Source organism: Anolis carolinensis, chromosome 4 (assembly GCF_035594765.1).
Source record: "Anolis carolinensis isolate JA03-04 chromosome 4, rAnoCar3.1.pri, whole genome shotgun sequence".
NCBI classification, from domain to species: domain Eukaryota; kingdom Metazoa; phylum Chordata; class Lepidosauria; order Squamata; family Dactyloidae; genus Anolis; species Anolis carolinensis.
In genome coordinates this window covers 194259579-194280130 of record NC_085844.1, presented here as the reverse complement: position 1 = coordinate 194280130, position 20552 = coordinate 194259579, and the positions used below count along the sequence as shown (strand labels likewise).

At 39.8% G+C, this 20552-nt stretch overlaps 2 protein-coding genes across 2 annotated transcripts in view; one reads left to right on the top strand and one right to left on the bottom strand.

The window, feature by feature from the left end:
* Positions 1–1956: 1956 nt before the first annotated feature.
* Positions 1957–9381, top strand: taf11 (TATA-box binding protein associated factor 11). Its single transcript, XM_062979688.1, has 5 exons — positions 1957–2145; positions 6789–6931; positions 7605–7692; positions 7926–8022; positions 8971–9381. Exons 1-5 carry the CDS (start codon positions 1993–1995, stop codon positions 9099–9101), a joined length of 612 nt encoding a protein of 203 aa, XP_062835758.1. The 5' UTR covers positions 1957–1992; the 3' UTR covers positions 9102–9381.
* Positions 9382–9762: 381 nt separating this feature from the next.
* The window catches only part of bltp3a (bridge-like lipid transfer protein family member 3A), an 88156-nt gene continuing 77366 nt past the window's right edge, over positions 9763–20552 (bottom strand). Inside the window, exons 19-21 of the mRNA XM_062979679.1 lie at positions 18728–18836; positions 17563–17669; positions 9763–14643 (exon numbers count right to left, since the gene is read on the bottom strand). Of these exons, the coding sequence (XP_062835749.1) occupies positions 14518–14643; positions 17563–17669; positions 18728–18836 (342 nt within the window). The 3' untranslated portion in view covers positions 9763–14517. The remainder of the gene's footprint in view (positions 14644–17562; positions 17670–18727; positions 18837–20552) is intronic.

Below are 20552 nucleotides of genomic sequence, written 5' to 3'. Positions count from 1 at the left end.
ACATCTGAAATATGCTACAGAGACAAGTATGTGCTGGCCATTGCTCCCCTCCCTTTTGTTATAGTCAGTTGTAAACAAATTCTCCACAAACCTAGAATGTGAAGAAAAACTATTGTGTTTTTAGGAAAGTAATAGAATTTTTGATTTAAACCAGAGATTTTATAGTAATGGCAACTATGGGGATATATAAACCCAAAGGCCTGCATGCCTTTGATTTTCACAAATATGTGTTGTTTCGGCATTTCTGTTCACTGAAGGCTGTAATTGAAAGAAGATAAATAACCACGCCTCAATTGTGAGTTGATTTTAAATGTACAAAATTATTCCTTACTGCTTCAGTATTGAGGAAATTCTCAAAAATACAACTGAAACGTCCCCTTGAACAGTGATAATGCAAACAGAACAGGTTGAGCATTGTGTTGTCAAGGGTGTTCATGGCCAGAATCACTGGGTTGCTGTGAGTTTTCCGGGCTGTATGTCCATGTTGCTCAAGCATTCTCTCCTGATGTTTTGCCCACAACTATGATGGGTATTCTCAGAGGTTGCTCACAACCTCTGAGGATGCCTGCCATAGTTGTGGGCAAAACGTCAGGAGAGAATGCTTTTGGAACATGACCACAGAGCCTGGAAAACTCACATGAAACCCAGGTTGAGCATCATTTATCCGAAATTCTGAAATATGAAACACTCCAAAATTGTCCATATGGGCAGCTGTGATAATGACACCTTTGCTTTTGATGGTTCAACATACACAAACTTTGTTCGATTCACAAACATATGTATAGAATTGCCTTTGGCCTATGTGTATAAGGTGTATATGAAACATGAATTTCGTGTTTCATTGGGTTCCATCTCCAAGATATTTAGTGTATTCTGATAGTTAAAAAAAGAAAAAGAATTTTTTTTGATCCCAAGCATTTCGCGTAAGGGATACAGCCTGGGGCGCATCTACACTGTAGAATTAATGCAGTTTGGCACCACTTAATGTTATTGAATCATGGGAGTTGCAGATTTACAAAGTCTTTATCCTTCGGGTTGCTGGGAGTTTTCCAGGCTGTATGACCATTTTTGCCTAACATAGCATTTGTTGGATTTTCTTAGTGGGTCTGTAGATAGGGTTGTTGTATGTCTTTCGGGCTGTGTGACCATGTGTTCCAGAAGTATTCTCTCCTGACGTTTTTTCTGGAACGTGGTCACACAGCCCGAAAGACATACAACAACCCTGTGATCAGGGCCGGCCGGAGATAAATTTAAATATTAAGCGGGGGTGGGGAAAAGCGCCCCCCTCCCCCGCCGGAGCCACAGGAGGCGTGGCCATGTGCCACGGGAGGCACATGGCCACGCCTCCTGCGGCGCCGGCGGGCCCCGCCTCCCGTGCCCTGGCCCCGCCAGGGTTGGCCCCACCTCCCGTGCTACTCACCCTGACCCCGCCTCCCACGCTGCGTGAGAGGCGGGGCCAGGGCGCACTGGGCGGGAGGCGGGGCACCGTCAGGGCCTTGCAGCTCTTCTGATGTCTGTGGTGGAGTCTCCATTGGCCTGTAGAGCCCAGTTCGGGTGGTTCAGTTAACCTTGGAGGAGGTGGGGTGCGCAGATTCTTTTTGCGCTGTCTCCCAGGGCTTTTATTGTGCTTCTTTTTTGTCAGTATCTATCCGTGTGTGTAGGCTTTCTGTAAACTGTGTGGCCCAATTGTTTATCCTTCCCTGCCTAAGAGTGGTGTGGCTTCACCAAACTCCCACTCCCAGATCCCAATGTAGTTAAAATGGTATCAAATTCAACAGTGTAGAGACGAATCCCAGTACTGCCTTCCCCCACCCCCTGTGGTGTCCTTCCCAAAAGTGGCCGGTTTGAACAAGGTCCTGCATGGCTTCGCTATCAAAACACATTTGCTTCCCTGAGAGCTCAGACTCAGGCTGGCTTCTTCTTTGCCATGGAAACGAAAGGGCTGGTTCTGCCTTGACGTCATCAGGGGGCGCGACAGAAGCCTTTCCCAATATGGCGGAGCCGGCGGCGTCTCGTAGAGAAGAAGCTGTGCTTGTGTCCGGTGCGACTACGGGCGAGGAGCCGCCTGTTTCTGCTTCGAGGACTGCCGACGGGAAGGAGAAGGGCACCGGCGAGGCTAAGGAGCGGGAAGCGGCGCCTGGAGAGGTGGGAGGGGAGGGGAGGGCCTTCCATGATCAGCAGGCCTGGGCAAACTTGGGCCCTCCCTCCAGGTGTTTTGGACTTCAACTCCCACCATTCCTCACAGCCACGCTTAAGCGGCCGAGGGGGGAAAGGAAGGGGCCTGAGGCTGTGAGGAATGGTGGGAGTTGAAGTCCAAAACACCTGGAGGGAGGGCCCAAGTTTGCCCAGGCCTGTTCTGCAGTGCAGATGCGCCCTTCCTTGTTGGGATTTCTTTTATGCACATCACTTGTAAATGGACATATGCTAAGTGCTGCCTGTTGCATTTGAGTTTCTGCTATTTTGTAGTAACTATAAAGTATTTACGTTATATATTATTTTAAGCAAGGAAACCTTTATCACGTTGGGCTTACTGACTCATCGTGCTTCATTAGAGCAAAGACATAATCTTTGAAAGAGAAATAATTTCGTGAAGCAAGCACCAAAAACTTTACCAGTATGAGAAAAAAGTGAACGTTGTCTGGGTAAAGGCAGTCCAGTCCCCAAGTTACGAACAAGATAGGTTCTGTCGGTTTGTTCTTAAGTTGGACTTGAATGTAAGTTGGATCAGGTCCATTTTTAACTGTAATCCCATATATATATATATACACACACACACACACACACATACATACAAATAATAATGTGGATGGAGTTACAGTTAGCCCCTCCGTATGCTATCTCTATGCCCTATCTTTCTTTCCTTGGATAGCATATAAAGGTAAACGTTTCCCCTAGACATTAAGTCTAACTCTTGGGAGGGGGGTGCTCAGTTCCCATCTGTCAACTCTAGCTTACGGGGACATGAGAGAAACCTCCCAGCAGGATGGTAACACATCCGGGTGTCCCCTGGGCAATGTCTCTGTAGACGGCCAATTCTCTCACACCAGAAACAACTTGCAGTATGTTCTCAAGTCGCTTCTGACATGATTTTTTTAAAAATGTAAAGGTTTCCCCTTGACATTAAGTCTAGTCGTGTCCGACTCTGCGGGGGGGGGGGGGGGTGCTCATCTCCATTTCTAAGCTGAAGAGCTGACGTTGTCCATAGACGCCTCCAAGGTCATGTGGCCAGCATGACTGCGTGGAGCACCGTTACCTTCCCGCCAGAGTGGCACTTATTGATCTACTCAATTAGCATGTTTTCGAACTGCTAGGTTGGCAGAAGCTGGGGCTCATCCTGCTCCCCTGATTTGAACCGCTGATCTTTCGGTCAAGTTCAGCAGCTCAGCGGATTAATCTGGTGCGCCACCGAGGGCTGTTTGGATAGCATAATACCCCATGTGTTCTTTCTTTTGCTGTCTGTGACCCTGTTCAGAAAATTTCACTTCACTTTCTGTCCTTGGCTTGTTGTGGAAACAAGGATTAGTGCTAAAGCTTCAGTGGAGGCACTTTTGATAACTTTTTCAGGAGTTAACATCCCATCTGAGGGGTAGGTTTCTCTCGCTTCCTATTGTTTCATCCCCATTCTTAACTGTGAGTCATTTGTAGGTCTAATGTTTGTAACTTGAGGACTGCCTGTACTGCCTATTGGCATTTATTTCCTCATTTAAAATATACAGTTCAAATCATCTGAGTGCCGACACTTAGGTGTGCTGCTAATTCCAGGTTCTGCTTTTTGTCACTGCAGGATTTTCTTCTTTTATAATCTGTGGCCCCAGCTGTACTCACCATTTCATGCAGTTCAAAGTCAATTTCAAACGGAAGTGGCCAGAAATAACAAACTCTCACAAAAAGTATGCAGAAGAAAGCCCTCAAGGTGCATCATTGCTCTGTGATTTGTGTCATCACCATGCAGGCTTCAGATTGGTTACAAAGTCTCCTAAGCAACCATCTGCACAGCGTAACCACTTTTTTCAATACTGGTTTGAAGCGGCATTAAATGGTCAGTGTAGATGTGCCCTTTGTCTGAAAATTGTATGTCCCCCCCCCCCCCCCCCGGAACTGTTTTTGCAAATGCAAAGGAATGAGGCTGCATGGGGAATCGAGGATTGCACACTGTGATGGAATCCCTCTTTAGGTTCACTTAGTAGTTCGAACCCTTGAGCTTCTGTCACTCATCTTGCTCTTTTACCTTAAAGATTCCCTTCCAGGATCTGATATTGGGGCCTCATGTAGACCATTTGCACTGGGCATGCCAATGGGTGATCAGTGATAAAAGAGCTATCACCTCTGGTTCAAATAGTCATTTCTCCTTAAACCTTTTCAACTCTTTCAGCTCCCTAAAACCTATAACGATTTTATGAATCCATCTCTTTCTTACTGGCCCTGACTTTTATCCTTATTCCTATGTTTCAGAAGGACCCTGACGCTTTAACAGACAATCCTCTAGATCAGGGCTTTTTAAACGTTTTCCACTTGAAACCTCTTTCTGCCTGAGAAATTTTTATGTGACCCCAGGAATATAGATATATAAAATAGGCATAAAATGACACATTTACTGATAATAAATCAGCATTTGCAAGGCTTTCTAAACAGGATGATTTTCCTTTTTTAAATATATAGCTGAAACATTTTCAGTAGAATCCACTGTAAACATTGTTGCTAACAGATGTGCATAAATTGGTGGTATTCACAATCTTCTGCTGCCAAATTTTTCGTGACCCCAACATTGACCCCATTAGAGGTCGGGATCCAGAGTTTTAAAAATGATCTAGATTTTATCCTTTTTATTGCAGCATTCTATAATTGTAATAGGCTGGTTCTTTACTTCACACACACACTTCCCAGTTAGATCTGGCCCTGCTATTTTGCCAGCAGAATGCTATCTTTGTGTTCTGCCCAGAAGATGGGGTGATGGCGACAGGGGACAGGGAAAAGGCAGAACTACTTAATGTCTTCTTTGCCTCGGTCTTCTCAGAAAAAGAAAGCCATCTTCAACCTCAGCAACACGGAATGGACGAAGGATTGGGGGAAATCCAACCCCAAATAGGGAAACAAGTTGTCCAGGAACACTTGGCCTCTCTAAACGAATTCAAGTCCCCAGGGCCAGATCAGCTACACCCAAGAGTACTGAAGGAACTAGCGGAAGTTATTTCAGAACCACTGGCAATTATCTTCGAGAGTTCTTGGAGAACGGGAGAAGTCCCAGCAGATTGGAGGAGGGCGAATGTGGTCCCTATCTTCAAGAAGGGAAAAAAGAACGACCCAAACAATTACCGTCCGGTCAGCCTCACATCAATACCAGGCAAAATTCTGGAAAAGATCATTAAGGAAGTGGTCTGCGAACACTTAGAAACAAATGCGGTCATTGCTAATAGTCAACACGGATTTACCAAAAACAAGTCATGCCAGACTAATCTGATCTCTTTTTTCGATAGAGTTACGAGTTGGGTCGATACAGGGAATGCTGTGGATGTAGCGTACCTGGATTTCAGTAAGGCCTTCGACAAAGTCCCCCACGACCTTCTGGCAAACAAACTAGTAAAATGTGGGCTAGACAAAACTACGGTTAGGTGGATCTGTAATTGGCTAAGCGAACGGACCCAAAGGGTGCTCACCAATGCGTCGTCTTCATCATGGAAAGAAGTGACAAGTGGAGTGCCGCAGGGCTCCGTCCTGGGCCCGGTTCTGTTCAACATCTTTATTAATGACTTAGACGAAGGGTTAGAAGGCACGATCATCAAGTTTGCAGACGACACAAAACTGGGAGGGATAGCTAACACTCCAGAAGACAGGAGCAGAATTCAAAACGATCTTGACAGACTAGAGAGATGGGCCAAAACTAACAAAATGAAGTTCAACAGGGACAAATGCAAGATACTTCACTTCGGCAGAAAAAATGGAAATCAAAGATACAGAATGGGGGACGCCTGGCTTGACAGCAGTGTGTGCGAAAAAGACCTTGGAGTCCTCGTGGACAACAAGTTAAACATGAGCCAACAATGTGATGCGGCTGCTAAAAATGCCAATGGGATTCTGGCCTGCATCAATAGGGGAATAGCGTCTAGATCCAGGGAAGTTATGCTCCCCCTCTATTCTGCCTTGGTCAGACCACACCTGGAATACTGTGTCCAATTTTGGGCACCACAGTTGAAGGGAGATGTTGACAAGCTGGAAAGCGTCCAGAGGAGGGCGACTAAAATGATTAAGGGTCTGGAGAACAAGCCCTATGAGGAGCGGCTTAAAGAGCTGGGCATGTTTAGCCTGCAGAAGAGAAGGCTGAGAGGAGACATGATAGCCATGTACAAATATGTGAAGGGAAGTCATAGGGAAGAGGGAGCAAGCTTGTTTTCTGCTGCCCTGCAGACTAGGACACGGAACAATGGCTTCAAACTACAGGAAAGGAGATTCCACCTGAACATCAGGAAGAACTTCCTCACTGTGAGAGCTGTTCGACAGTGGAACTCTCTCCCCGGGGCTGTGGTGGAGGCTCCTTCCTTGGAGGCTTTTAAGCAGAGGCTGGATGGCCATCTGTCGGGGGTGCTTTGAATGCGATTTCCTGCTTCTTAGCAGGGGGTTGGACTAGATGGCCCATGTGGTCTCTTCCAACTCTACTATTCTATGATTCTATGATTCTATGATTCAGACAGATTGTTAACAGCTATGATTTATAAGTGCTGTCATGAGTTATGGTTTGACATTTTTAGCTATAGCTAGAACTATAGCTAAGCTGAAAATAATTTTCTTCCTAGATCAGAACTGAGGATTGTGTAGGGCTGCTTACAGGAGAGACAGAGGAGTCAACATCTTCTGCAAGCAAGAAAGTAAAAATAGAGATAAAAGATAAAAAAGATAAAAAGAATAAAGTCGATGAAGATGAGATTCAAAAAATGCAGTGAGTAGTCTCTTATCTTACCTAATGTATAACTTTTGCTGATCCTAATAACCTGTACAAGACTCTAAACTTGTTGCTTCCTAGAGAAGAATACTGTACTTCTTTTTTTGTTTTGTGCTGTTATTTATTGGGGACAGAATTTTCTAAGACTGCAATGTGATACACACTTACTAGTAAGCACTTGTTGGGGCTTGCAACTTCTTTGTCTATGCTTTCCCCCCTTAAAGACAGTAAAGCTTCTATCAAATAAATATGTAAGATGTATTTGTTCCTATATTAGTATATTGATATACATTGCTGTCCTTTTTAGACTATTTCCTGGACTGGATCCAGAAAGTCAGTGTATGAATATTCATTTGTCTGCAGTAGCAGTCTGTCCTTCCCTTAACAGTTTGGTTCCTGGTGTGAGGTATCCTTGGGAGCACTGGGGGAAATAAAATTGTAATTAGTGACTGTTGCTTCCCTCTCCCAATCAGCAGGAACATTCAAAATGGAATATGGGTCAGAGCTATCATTGATGGAAACAAAGTCTGGAGTTATTCCATTTATCAATAGAAATTATGTTATAGTATTGTCTCTGACTTCCAAAACTGTGTGCTTCCTGTAGCTTTAAGTATGGTCCCAGTTATAGATCGAATGATGTCTCTAATTCCATGCTATTGTTTTTCTCAAGAATACTAGTTTCTTCTTTTTCTGAAGAACAGCTAAATCGCTATGAGATGTATCGTAGATCAGCTTTTCCGAAGGCTGCTATTAAACGGGTAAGGTTGTGCTCTAGTCTGGTTTAAACTGTTTCAGAGTCGCCTGTTGTTTTGATCACAATGTAAATATGAAGAGTGTAGATGGAGTATTTTGACAGGGTAAAATCTGCTATTTTGACCTATCCTAGTCAGTGATGCTGTTGATAGGGTTATTACATATAAATGTCTAAAATTTAAACAATTGCAAATGTACATCTATAAAACTGTAATTTTTTTGTATCCTCTTTTCTCAGTTGATCCAATCAATTACTGGAACTTCAGTCTCTCAGAATGTGGTTATTGCCATGTCAGGGATCTCCAAAGTTTTTGTTGGAGAGGTGGTAGAAGAGGGTGAGTACCAAAATAATAATCCAGGTTTGAATACATCACCATATTTCTTAATTTACTGGAATCATGCTTAGGAAATGAGGTTAGTCAGGAAGGTAATGACTGAGATCTTGTATTGTATGTTCAGAGCACAACACCCATCATGCCACTATGCACCCTCCCTTTGACTCCAGCAGCTGCTAAATTGCAGGCATATTGCTGCAGATGTTAAATGTTCAAGGGGTGGTAATCAAGTAATTGGGATTATTTATTTATTTATTTATTTATTTCTATCATTTCTACCCCGCCCTTCTCACCCAAGGGGACTCAGGGCGGCTTACAAAAATGGCAATTAATGCCAATACACCAATATACAATAAAATAACATTAAAACAGTTAAAAATTTAAATAGTATCATAATATACAATAAACAGTCCTGTCTTGATGTAGTTCTCTGGCAAGTGAGGAAGAGGAATGAGGATGAACAGGGTTTGTGTGATATTTATATAGCTGCTTAGGGCATAATAAGAAACAAGATAATTAAGCCAAGCCATAGAAGTAGTGGGTACATTCCCTTGTTTCTGTAATCTAGATCTTACAATATATCTTAAATACTGTCTGTATGCTCTGTTGATCATATCTGAGTTAACAAATGGATTGAGTTACTAGCCCAAACCCTGAGCTAATGAGTTGTTGTCTAATATTTACCTTTATCTTTTTCCTTGAGAAATAGAGATCCAAAGTGTATTTCGCGAATATACATTATTTTGGTAATTACTGAAATGGTGTGTGACATCTCTCAACTTTCTCCTACTATTCACATTAACTAACAAAAATTAAGATAGCTATAGTTCCATTTGGCAGAATTTTATGCTACAGCTCCCTGACCACCTTTATACAGAAATATTCCAGATTTACAGCCATTTATAAGGGGGTGAAATGAGTATAAAGGGTTTCCTTTTCTTTGTCCAGCCCTAGATGTGTGTGAGAAATGGGGAGAGTCACCACCTCTGCAGCCTAAACACATGCGCGAAGCTGTCCGACGGTTGAAGTCAAGAGGACAGATCCCCAATTCAAAATACAAGAAAATTCTCTTTCATTAAGACGACAGTGAGAAAGGACTAAGCGGTATGGGGATTTTCCAGGCTGGATTAAAGAGGACTTCTGCTGATGGAAGGATTTATGCTGATGATGACAGTACCAATAATCTGAAATACTGGTTTACTGGGGGAATTTGGCAACTTTACTGGAAGTGTTACTATTAAAGAGGGGGCAAGAACAGGACCATAATGTATCAGTAAAGGACTTTCAAATATGACAGGTATGGTAGTATATTCAATGTATTTTCAGATTTTTAAAATGTAAATAAATTGGTTGCATGTATTCAGGTCTGCTAATAACTGTGGAGTGGATATGTTCTATTGGTAAACTATACACATCATGAAGTGTTTATTCATTACTAAATAATGTTTTGTGCTATCATGTTTAAAAAGCAAATTCGTAAGAGTAGAGTTACCAGGTAGCAGCCATCATGAGGTTATTTCTATACCACCTGAAGCAATACATTAATTGCTAGAGGGAAGACTGTATTCTACATATATCTTTCTTGTGGGCTTCTCACTGGCCACTGTGGGAAGGCCACACTTAACTAGAAAAACCTTTGGTCTGTGTCCGTGTGGCTGATATTATAGTAGTGTCAGAATAAAAGTCAAAAGTCTGTCAATGAAATTGGAAAGATAAACACAAGAAATACATTCACAGGAACAGAGGTCAATCAGTTTAATTTACAACCTTTAAAAGTGGTTCACAGAACCAATAAAATCAGCAGGAAAAGATACACTATGGTAAATAAAACCTAATACTGTTGAAGGCTTAGATTCAAGTCATGTCTTTTACCCAGTACTCTGCCTGTGCTCATAGCATTCTTGACCAAAGCTACCAATGAAATTAGGAAAGCATAATAATAAATAAGAATGCCTCGTCAGTTATGTGTTTTACAAGTAGTTTTCCTGTTGATTTCTTTTCACATGTAAATATAGTACAGAAATGAGGGTGCCTTTAGGAACTAAACCGCACTAATATAGTTTTGTAGCCAAACATATCCATATCGGCTCCAGTGGATTTCCTCCTTACTCCATTTGTACACTTGAAGGAATCATAGCTATCAGCAGAGGGGAAACATCTGGGTTATTCACACCACTACAGCCTGATAAGCAGGGTCTTGTTATCCTATCTGCAATTACATCCAACCAAGCTATGCAATACCCTTTGCTTACCAGTTTCTCTTCACTACATTCTGCTTTAAGCCAAGATTCATAGCATTGGAAGTTGCTAGAAATGTTCAGCAGAACAAAAGTGCAAACCTTGCATCATGTGCACTTAACTACTCACTCTGGGTATTCTTCTTGCACATGTATTTCCATATCTGCAACATGCTCCAATTTGAGTTAAAAGTAGAGAAATCATATTCTTAGCATTCAAGTGAATAGAGAGCAATGACAGCCCGTATCAGGTCTAATCATGTAATTGACCAAAACCATCTTGCCTCACTCTTATGCATTAAAGAGAAATAGGCATGTAACAGACTTCTTCAGACAGACACTCATTTGAACAGTTTGATCAAGGGCTGAAAGTGCAGGATACAACAATGCAGTAACATGCTTTTGCTAGCACAACAGAATTTTCCTTACCTTCTGCATCATCTGAAAATACAGGAAGCCCATTTAACATCAGAGCAAGTATCTTGCTCCTGTTCTTAATAAAACTCTCCATCAGTAAAACCAATGGACTATATGAAACAGCTCTTCCTTTGCACAGCATATTTAACTATTGTTATCTTACTCATTGTCCATAGACATTCATTTAAGATGTATTAACTCAATTAGTACCATGTCAATACAGTAACAGCACTATCTGTCCCATATATGAAAGCTTCTAAACTTCCAAGCCACCAGTTCTCTTGAGTAGGTAAGGCTGTGTGTGTGTGTGTGTGTATATATATACACACACACACACACACATATATATATATACACATACACACACACACACACACACACACACACACACACACACATAAGAGCTATCTGTAAATCACGCTACTCTTTTGATAAAGTTTTTTTCTGTTGCATTAAAGGAGGATTACCCCATTGGGGCATTTTCAAATATGAAGAAAGGGCATCTTATTTGTTCCAGTGCATGGCCTAGGTTTGAGTGGGATGCTGCAAAACAGATGCCTTAGGGAAAAGGCAAAAGCAAGAACAGTTCACTGCACAGAAAAGGAACACCAGAAGCTACAGCACATGCAGTCTGATATGCAGGAATCACCACAGCTGAATTAATGAAAGTGACAGTAGCACCACACAGCTGCAAAGCTTCCTGGAGTACAACAGCCCTATAGTTGCCTCAAGGGCCAGCAAGTTATGTGAGGCATCTAAAGACAGATCCTTCCCCCTTTAAGAATAAAAAAAAAAGTTTTTACACTGCTATCTCTGATTCACATAGTGAAGGTCACAGAGTGTCTGCTCCAAAGAAGTCAGATCAAGGCAGATAAGCAGATGTCAAGAGACTGTTTCTACCCCAAAGGCATTCTGCAGTTTTAACTGCTTTCAGCTACAAATAGTTTTAACAAGTACTAGTAAAAGATTAAATAACAGACTGGCATTTTACTAATAATGAAAGAACTTGAGTAATTTAAAGCAAAAATACATGCTTATTCGGTTAAAGCCTATTCCATTTTGTTATGAACAACATACTGATTTCCTCTCTAATTCTGAAATATTTCACAACAACTTGATACTCTATTCGAAAGAGAAATTTGTTATATTGTTTTAAAAAGTCATGAAGGTCTGGCATCTCTTTCATATTGCATCTTGACACTGAATTAATATCAAATACATGATTTCAAAACTAAATAGCATTTTACTTTCCGCATTTTGCTTGCCTTTCTTTCCCTTTCTTGCTTAGAGGAAGTGTTCTGTTAAACTCAAAAGCTTGCACACAATTTTGTGATCTTCTGTAGGTATTGCTAACATTTTTTGGCATTATTCTTAGGAGCAGTACAGCTACTGTTGCTTTGAATGTGCTATGCTTATAACAATATGTAAAAATGTTGACTACCCCCACCCCCCACAGACAATGGCAGAAATCAAATGCAATGCTCATAGAGCCATCCGTTTCCAATTCCACTGTCCTGCAGCTCCCCAACACATCAAAAAATATTTGAGAGGGCCTTCAAAACAAGTTTTCGGGTGCATGGGGATGATTCAATCCTCTTCAACTTCCGCTGGTAGAAATAGTTTCTGCATTTATTACTGGCCTTTAGTTCCCTTTATCTTCCAGACCAGATCCACTGCAACTTAATAGTCCTAAATATGTGTACTTTAACTGAGAATGATAATGAGCACTCCAATTTTAAAATTCATTTTTCTTTTAAGAATTTGGTAAAAACAAAAGCAGCTCCATAATTATGGCTTAAAAATTATAAACGTGATGAAAGAAAAACAAAAGGGTATCTGAAATTCATCACAGACAGCTATATATCACCCCTAAATGATTTCACAAAGACAAAACAACTGTTTGAATTTGCACTTTGGGGGTATTTGGTTTGGAAAAAATTGCTATGGTCTTCTCATTGCTACATGAGTACAATACGAATTTGATCCATGTAAAAGAAATCTATGTTTATTTATGTAATATAACTTTACTTCAAAATATGTTCTCTATGTTATTTCATATCTCACAACTCCTGACCACTATTGATCATGCCTCATGCCAGTGGGATTTCTAGTAACACCAGGAATGGAGAAGGGGGCCCTAGTTGATTCCAATTACGGATTCCAATTCATTTTTTAATCCAGTACCCGCAACTCGTTTTTTTTAAAATTAAACTAGTATTAATAAAATACCAACTATATGAACAAAAACAAAAGTGGAATAAAAAGGCTGGCAGAGGAAAAGGAGGGATGTGAGTTAACAAATTCAATGATTTGTTAATTCCCTGAGTTTTCAGTTTGGAGCTGATATTATCAAAATGCCTTTACATTCTGCAACAGACAGAATTCAATATATAGTTGTTGCCATGTAGCTTGATAATTGATCTAATTTCTATAATTTATAACAAGCTAATTCACATATGATTAGAAAGGTCTATTGGTCACAAGTGGATTGGGGGTCTCTTTATATTCATATTCCCGAAATAGCATTTATTAACTGGAGAGGTGCAAATTTTCCATTAATTTAAGGGCTATATTTAAAGATTTCCTGGATAGTTTAAATGGGGTTTCTTTTGGTTTTGCTTTTCAAACTTCCTTTCAGGTAGATTTTTTAAATCACACCTCACTTTTGCTGCACCTGATAATGTGAATGAAACTTTCTCTAAATTATTTTGGACACATAATTCTCTTTACACCCAAGAAAATCTAATTTTGGCTCTGTGTACTCAAGTGTAGAACCACTTTCATTTCCCCGCAAATACCCACATAGAATACACAAGTGAAATACAAGAAAAAAGGCTGAATATTCATCAGCTTTACAACCACACACTATGACAACCAATATCAGCATTAATCTGGCTATAAAATGTTGCACGATACAATTTCCAGTTCACTGTTTACCAAATTGACTTTGATGTATTGTTCATGACCTAGAGGGAACTGGCTGAGCTCATTTCCTCTGTGCTGTCCAAGGTTTCAAGGGTAGTATAACACAAAGGAGAAAAATGGGTTTCAACAGATTTTAACTGACAAGAATAGGACATTTGTCAAACAGGCAGTTGCTCACGAAATTACTCAGAACGAGTTGTGGTAATACAACCAGGCAATGGCGGATAAGGGGGGCAGTGCTGTGAAAAGACGAAGAATTTGATTTTCTGGTGGCTCCCAACACTCCATTAAGCAAAGATTTATTGGAAAAGGAAGTAGAAAAAGCAGTTTAATGAGTAATGGTGGCCACCTGACCCAGAGACTGATGAAAGATTTCATGTTTTCTATTCCTAGGAATTTTTTTCTTTTCCAGGACTGCTTCTCATCCCCATTATTATATGTCTTAGACTTATGCTATTGCACTGAAATTCCAAGACATTTATTTTCAATGCCTAACAAAGTCCTAGGCTTGATAGACTGACCATACTACATTGATATATGGAAAATATGACTCCAGTGCTATCTGCCACCTGTACTAGGAATGACAGGTTACAGAGGGAACATTAAGCAGCTTGTCAGCACCACTTACAAAGAACTTAGGTGGGATAAAACATCTTTCTGTTTGGCTCAGTAGCTTTTAGATTCAGTTTTACTATGCTCTGGATGGAGTACAGTTTTGAAACCCCAACATGGCTGATAATTGTTTTCCCACATGTTCACCTGCTGACCCTTTCCATCTTCTCTAATGGCACCCCATTTCTGCTCCTCGAGGCAATAGCTCTGGACTGAAGATGACCTAGTGAATGGCTTTGCAGACATTTTGATGTTGGTAGTGATCTCGGTTTGCCCTGAGCAATTGAAGCCCAGGCCTCTGTTGTCAAAGTTGGAAGAGAGGATCATATTTCCTAACTTCCTGTAGTAGCCGTATTTTGTCCAGATTGGCTTCCTCAAGGGCTTTTTGAGTGAGCTGGAGTTCTTTTTCCAATGTTGGCACTTCCTTCAGCTGCAAGAGACAAAATAAAGAAATAGTGTGTTCTCAGAGATGTAAAATGTAGATAAGGTATGATGTTTTCATCATCAAAACAGGTGTCTTTCCTACTAAAAGTATGTGCACATGGATAAAGCAACCTAATTTAGTGTAAGAAGAGTTTGATCTCAGTGGGCAAGATTTCCAGTTTGCTCCACTGCCTTTTGGGCATATGATGACTCAAAAACTCCCACATCTGTTATAGCCATTCTATTGTATAAACTACACTGTCTACCAGTAATTCATATTTTTATTTATTTATTTATTTACAGTATTTATATTCCGCCCTTCTCACCCCGAAGGGGACACAGGGCGGATCACATTGCACACATATAAGGCAAACATTCAATGCGATAACATAGAACAGGGACAGAGATGACGCAGGCACAGGCTGGCCTCGGACTCATGACCTCTTGATCAGAGTGATTTGTTGCAGCTGGCTGCTCACCGGCCTTTGCAGAAGCTCCTTGAAACTCTACTCAGTGGTTTTCAACCTGTGGATCCCCAGATGTTTTGGCCTTCAACTCTCAGAAATCTTAACAGCTGGTGAACTGGCTTGAATTTCTGGGAGTTGTAGGCCAAAACACCTGGGGACCCACAAGTTGAGAACCACTGCTCTACTGTATCTTCTCAAATGGGGCAAGCTCTTTCATGACTTGCATTGTAACAGAAAATCCAGGACTTGTACAATCTGAAATAAAAGCCTAAGTCTATATGGGATTACTTCTTTAATTTATTGGCCTGGGAGACATCTGCCTTGAGTATAAAAATTATTCAGACTGTACAACCCAACCATTTTTCAATGAACATATGAAGTCCCTTTAAAATCATGGTAGAACAATGGATGTAGTAATACTGTGAATAGAGTATCCTTTTCTAGAAATTCTATAAAAATGTTTGATGAGATCAGAGTTTTCAGGAATGCAGACATGGTAAACTGAAAGATGCCTGAAGGACGATAAGAAGAAGTTCAAAAATTTAAAGAATTGGAAAAGCAGTCTGTCTGGATTGTAAAAGAAAGTAATGATAAGGGGGAAATTTTTATGCTCTGGGCAATTTCGTAAAAATGTTCTAGTGTAATGACAAGTTTTATATTAATGGAAATATGAATATAGATCAAGTTGAGTGAAAAGATGAAATAGATTTAATAACAGAAAAAAGGCTGGAGTGTAGATAAGATGGATATTAATTGTGTTGTCGAAGACTTTCATGGCTGGAATCACTAGGTTGCTATGAATTTTCTGGGCTGTATGGCCATGTTCCAGAAGCATTCTCTCCTGATGTTTCGCCCACATCTATGGCAGTTATCCTCAGAGGTTGTGAGGTCTGTTGGAAACTAGGCAAGTGGGATTTATATATCTGGAATGTCTGGGGTGGAGAAAGAACTCATCTGTCTGAGGCAAGTGTGAATGTTGCAACTGGCCACCTTGATGAGCATTGAATAGCCTTGCACCTTCAAAGCCTGGCTGCTTCCTGCCTCGGGGAATCCTTTGTTGGGAGGTGTTGATTGGCCCTGAATGTTTCCTGTCTGGAATCCCCCTTTTTTTGAGTGTTGCTCTTTATTTACTGTCTTGATGGTAGAGTTTCTTAATACTGGTACCCAGATTTTGTTCATTCTCTTTGTTTCCTCTTTTCTGTCAAAATTGCACAGATTTGTATATACTGTAAGTTCCTAATTCACTGAATTGCCAATAAATGCATTACTATTTACGTAATGTTATCGCTTATAAATATTGCAGAAAGATTCACAGAAATTTATATGCCCTCATTTTTATTGTCTTGAGGTGATTTGTCTCATAGCACAAGCTACTGTACTGTTAGTGCCTTGTTTGTACTAGATATCAGTGCTTGAAATGAATTTGAGCTGTCTTTGGAGACACTGCAATAATAAAAAGAATACTAAATGAGTTGTTTTAGGTGGCAAATATCTTGTAAACTACTATTATAATGGAAATGTTCTTCTGGCTAATCTTTTATTAACTTTGATTTTTTAATGAGATGCAGAAATAAAGGGTAGTTAATAGTAATTTCCTTTTAGAGGAAACAATTATTATATCAAGAAGGGTAGCTATTTGATAACCAATGAGTTTGCCCAATAACCCATGACTTCCACCAGAAGAATTCTATACTGAAGTGTGAGTTTTGTAATACATATACATTTATTTAATACATTAATGTAAACAATTTCTGATTTATTTCGAAGACTGGCATGTTTTATCTTGTATCAGCTTGTGAAGACGGACTTATTGGGCATAAGCTTTCATGATTATAGCCCATTTCACCCAATGCATCTTTCACGAGATATAGTTCATGAAAGCTTGTGCTAAATAAAACATGCTAGCCTTAGAATGCCATAAAACTCTTTGTTGTCCTTGCTGCAACACTCATATGACTAATGACTTGAGATTTAAAAACAAACTACTTTATAGAACACTGGTCATTACATAAGACAGTTATAATATTTTATATACAATAATAATATAATAAACATAAATAATACGCTAATAATAATCTAAAATAGCCTTTTCTTTTTCTTTATATGTTGAGCTACTAGTGTTCTCTGTTATGCTCATTATGCATTAGTCTGTGTTCCTTTATGATATTTGGGTAAAACAATTAATAAATATTGTATGGCATAGTTTCCAAAGTCTGCTTTAGAGTACAGTCTTTGTAGAAAAGGTCATGTTCTGTATTCAAAGCCTCAGGGAGTAGATGCCTTTGTTTCTGCAAATATAAAAGAAATGAAGGAAACAAAAGCTGGAATTTCCAGAAAAGCAGAACACATGAGTTGGAGATCCATAAATGTCCCAAAAAATGTAAACATGTTTTTCTCCTTGCTTATTTTTGTTCCATGAGTGTAGATTGAAAATCTGACCACAAGGGCGTACTGCCTACCTGTAGCTGATCACTTGCTTCTGCTGAGGTTCTTTCTACTGGGATCTTCTGTTTCTTAAGGTCTTCCTGAAGCCTTTTTTGCCCAGAACCTGTCTCTCCCTGTGCAGCTGGAGAGTAACATGGAAATGATATAAACATAAGATGGCATTCACTATGAAGCTGGCACAGAGCCAACCTTAAGAAATGGGTCCACAAAGTGGAGTCTATGACATGTGAATGTGGAGAACAGCAAAACACAGACCACCTATTACAATGCAGTCTGAGCCCTGCCACATGAACAATGGAGGACCTTTTTATAGCAACACCAGAGGCACTCCAAATGGCCAGCTACTGGTCAAAGGACATTTAGTATAATGCCAATTTTTAAAACTTTGTGTTTTTAAATACATTACAACTTTACCCTTGGTTCACTTTCGACACGATACATACTCCGAATATTCTTTCTAGTTTCTGTAGCTGAAAAACTGAAAATAAGGAATGGCAATAGCTGACCAACAATATTCAGTGGCAGTCAGGGGTTCCCTTCTCTTTTTAACTATTTTACACAGCAGCTATCTTAAACATTGCATTATGGCCCCATGTAAGCCGCCCCGAGTCCCCATAGGGGAGATGGTGGCGGGGTATAAATAAAGTTTTATTATTATTATTATTATTATTATTATTTATCTCAATATATCCATTGCAAAAAAGGGAAGATGAGATGTGCTAAAGATTTCTAGAAGATGTACCCCATATAATCATGTATAATTCTAGAAATCTTAGTCAACAGGTTAACCCAAAAACCTTTGCTTACTTGTCCATGGGTCAATGTGAGTACTGTACTTTAACTCTTATAAAAAATGAACTATTCCTTTTTCTGACTGGAAAAAGGCAAGAGGCTAGTCCATTCAGGGAAAACCTAAAAGAAGCACTGTATTCTCTGTACTGTGGCAACACTTCAAGTCTTCTTGAACGTCTGAGTGAGGAAATGGCAGTGGTAGCTCCCCCCAAAGCAGCTTTGATGCATTCCCCTTGCCACAGAATGACCCTTGACTTATCCACAGGTCTTCTCAAAACCATAATGTTGCCCCCAAGACCTGCCTTCAACTTATACATAAGGTTGACTTATATATGACTGTATACAGTAATTATTGTAGCTGCTACTATTGGAATCGATAGTACTAACCTGTTATACTGAACACTCCATCTTCATTACAACAGACAACAATGTGATCCATTGCCACAATTATAGGGATAGGACCAGGAGAAGTAGGATACACACGAGGACTGTCATCCTGAAAAACAAATATTCTCTTGCCATAAAAACTTTCTCACATTTATAGAAAAAATATGCTGTAAAAAAATGACTGATACCAGTGTTTTCTACATTCTATATCCATTAATCATTACAATACCACAGAAGACTGAACCCCAACTATGGCCAGAACCCAAGGATGTTGATTTCATAGAAAATGTACTTTTACAGAAGCACATGTCTAATTGAAATCAAGGTATCTCATGGCAGCAGCCCCACACTCCTTATGGAATTCCAGTACTAATGGATTTCCAGACTTTGCATTTGGCTGGAAGGGCGAGAGGCAGCCAATGCTGCTATGTAAGAAGCCAGGCCAGAAACACACAGTACTTGAGGATTTTGGGCTATCAAGCTTCATAGGCCCGAAGTGGCTTGCAAGATACAGCATATTTTGTTCAATTGCTCTTGTCCTGTTCTTATCCTGTCCAGAAAATAATGGTCCTTTCAGTATGATGTAAAACTTTATGCATGTGGTGGAATATTTTAAATTATGCTTTGCATATTAATAAAATAAACAGTAAATTGTAAATGGGAAAAGGTAAGGCAGAAAAGATTAACTGGTTTCCTACCTTTCAATGGGGACAACAGCTAACAAAAATCAAGAATAAAAGTTTTTCTCTTGCAGACTTGGTTTGGCCTCCTGTTAGTTAACTTAAAACTGGTATTTATTTATTTATTATCTTTATTTATACCTTGCCTTTCTCTCTGTGGGGACTCAAAGCGGCTAACACTCCATACTAGGCAAGTTTAAAATGGACAATACAAAAGTTTAAAAAACAATTAAAAAACATTTAAATAGTAATAGTAGTGGTAAAAACAAAAAATACAGTAGATAAACTACAATGACATTTAAAACTCATATTCACCCCAATCCTACCCACAGCACCCCCTGAACTAAAAACCACAGCACCCCATGGACTGATCTTAAAAACTTCCTTCTTTAAAAGCCTTTCTGAATAAAAAGGTTTTAGCCTGCCTCCAGAAGGACAGCAGGGAGGGGGCCATTCTGGCTTCCCTGGGCAGGGGTTCCAGAATTCAGGGGCAGCCATCGAGAAGGCCCGGTAATAATAAGATTGAAAGCATGGTCTAAAATCTGGACTAAAATGAAGATGCTATTCTTCTTCCTTATGAGAAATGTGCTCCATATCCACTTTCAACTAAACTGTTAGAAATGATAGGAGGGCTCCAGACATTACTAGAGGTGCAGGTAAGGAAATATTGGCATAAGGGCATTAATGAGGTTCTCAGGTGATCAGTACTGGATTGCATATCTACTTCTTATTAACTTTTTTTAAAAGAAAAGGTTTTGCTTTTTTTATTTGACAGGCCTGTAAGAATTGTACATGCTAGGCACTACACAGTCTCTCTGACACTAAGATTTGTCAGAATGGGATATAAAGTATCAAGAATTGAGCCATACTTAATACTACAAGAATAATCAATAATATTGAGGCCAGCTGGAAATCTTTTAAATTGTCATCATTTAATACACAAAGTAAAGTAACTGGATCCTTTTCACATGATTGCAAAGATGTGTTAGGGTATTTGTTATATGGTACAAATGGAATTTGGGGGAGAGTTGTGTAATTTTTAAATGTAATTGTAATTGTATTTTACATTTTTATGCTCCATGACAAAATATATTTTTACATTTTAGATTCATATTTAATGCATTTTTTCTGTTTTTATTGTATTG